Below are 501 nucleotides of genomic sequence, written 5' to 3'. Positions count from 1 at the left end.
ATATAACAAACCAATGGCACAAGAGAGAAGGGAGAGAAGCTATTCTAGAGTAAAAAAGACATAAAGTCTTAAGAGGCATTAACAACGAAATACAATGCTGGACAAACCAACTGTAGAAACGACATTTTGAGATAATCAAGGAATTTGACTACAGACTACTAAATGAGGCTGTACTGCCAAAACACAATTCCAAGAGAGAAGGAATCTGCGCATGGGAAGCCCAGACCCCTTCCCCACTGCGAGGAGCCAGACGTCCCTCCGCAGCCGCGCCGCCCCTCGCTCGACTTCCCGAGCGAGAGCCGCGGGACGTCGCAGACGCACTGACTCCGCCTTCCACCAATCTCGACCCTCGCCGCGTTCCGTTCGTGCGTGGAGCAATCGGGACTGGAGGCTAGGCCGCCGGGCGGGCAGGGGCTGTGGCACATAGCTATAGTCCCCACACTTTGGGAGGCCAAGACGGGTGGATCACAAAGTCAGGAATTCGAGACCAGCCTGGTCAAC

General features: G+C 54.1%; 1 protein-coding gene across 1 annotated transcript in view; it reads left to right on the top strand.

The window, feature by feature from the left end:
- The first annotated feature begins 211 nt into the window (after positions 1-211).
- Positions 212-501, top strand: part of KLHDC1 (kelch domain containing 1) — a 61,031-nt gene continuing 60,741 nt past the window's right edge. Inside the window, exon 1 of the mRNA XM_011956920.1 lies at positions 212-361. Coding sequence (XP_011812310.1) covers positions 212-361 — 150 coding nt within the window. The remainder of the gene's footprint in view (positions 362-501) is intronic.

This window comes from Colobus angolensis, unplaced genomic scaffold, assembly GCF_000951035.1.
Source record: "Colobus angolensis palliatus isolate OR3802 unplaced genomic scaffold, Cang.pa_1.0 Scaffold428, whole genome shotgun sequence".
Taxonomy (NCBI): domain Eukaryota; kingdom Metazoa; phylum Chordata; class Mammalia; order Primates; family Cercopithecidae; genus Colobus; species Colobus angolensis.
The sequence above is the reverse complement of the archived record's forward strand: the minus strand, read 5'-3'. Positions and strand labels throughout refer to the sequence as shown.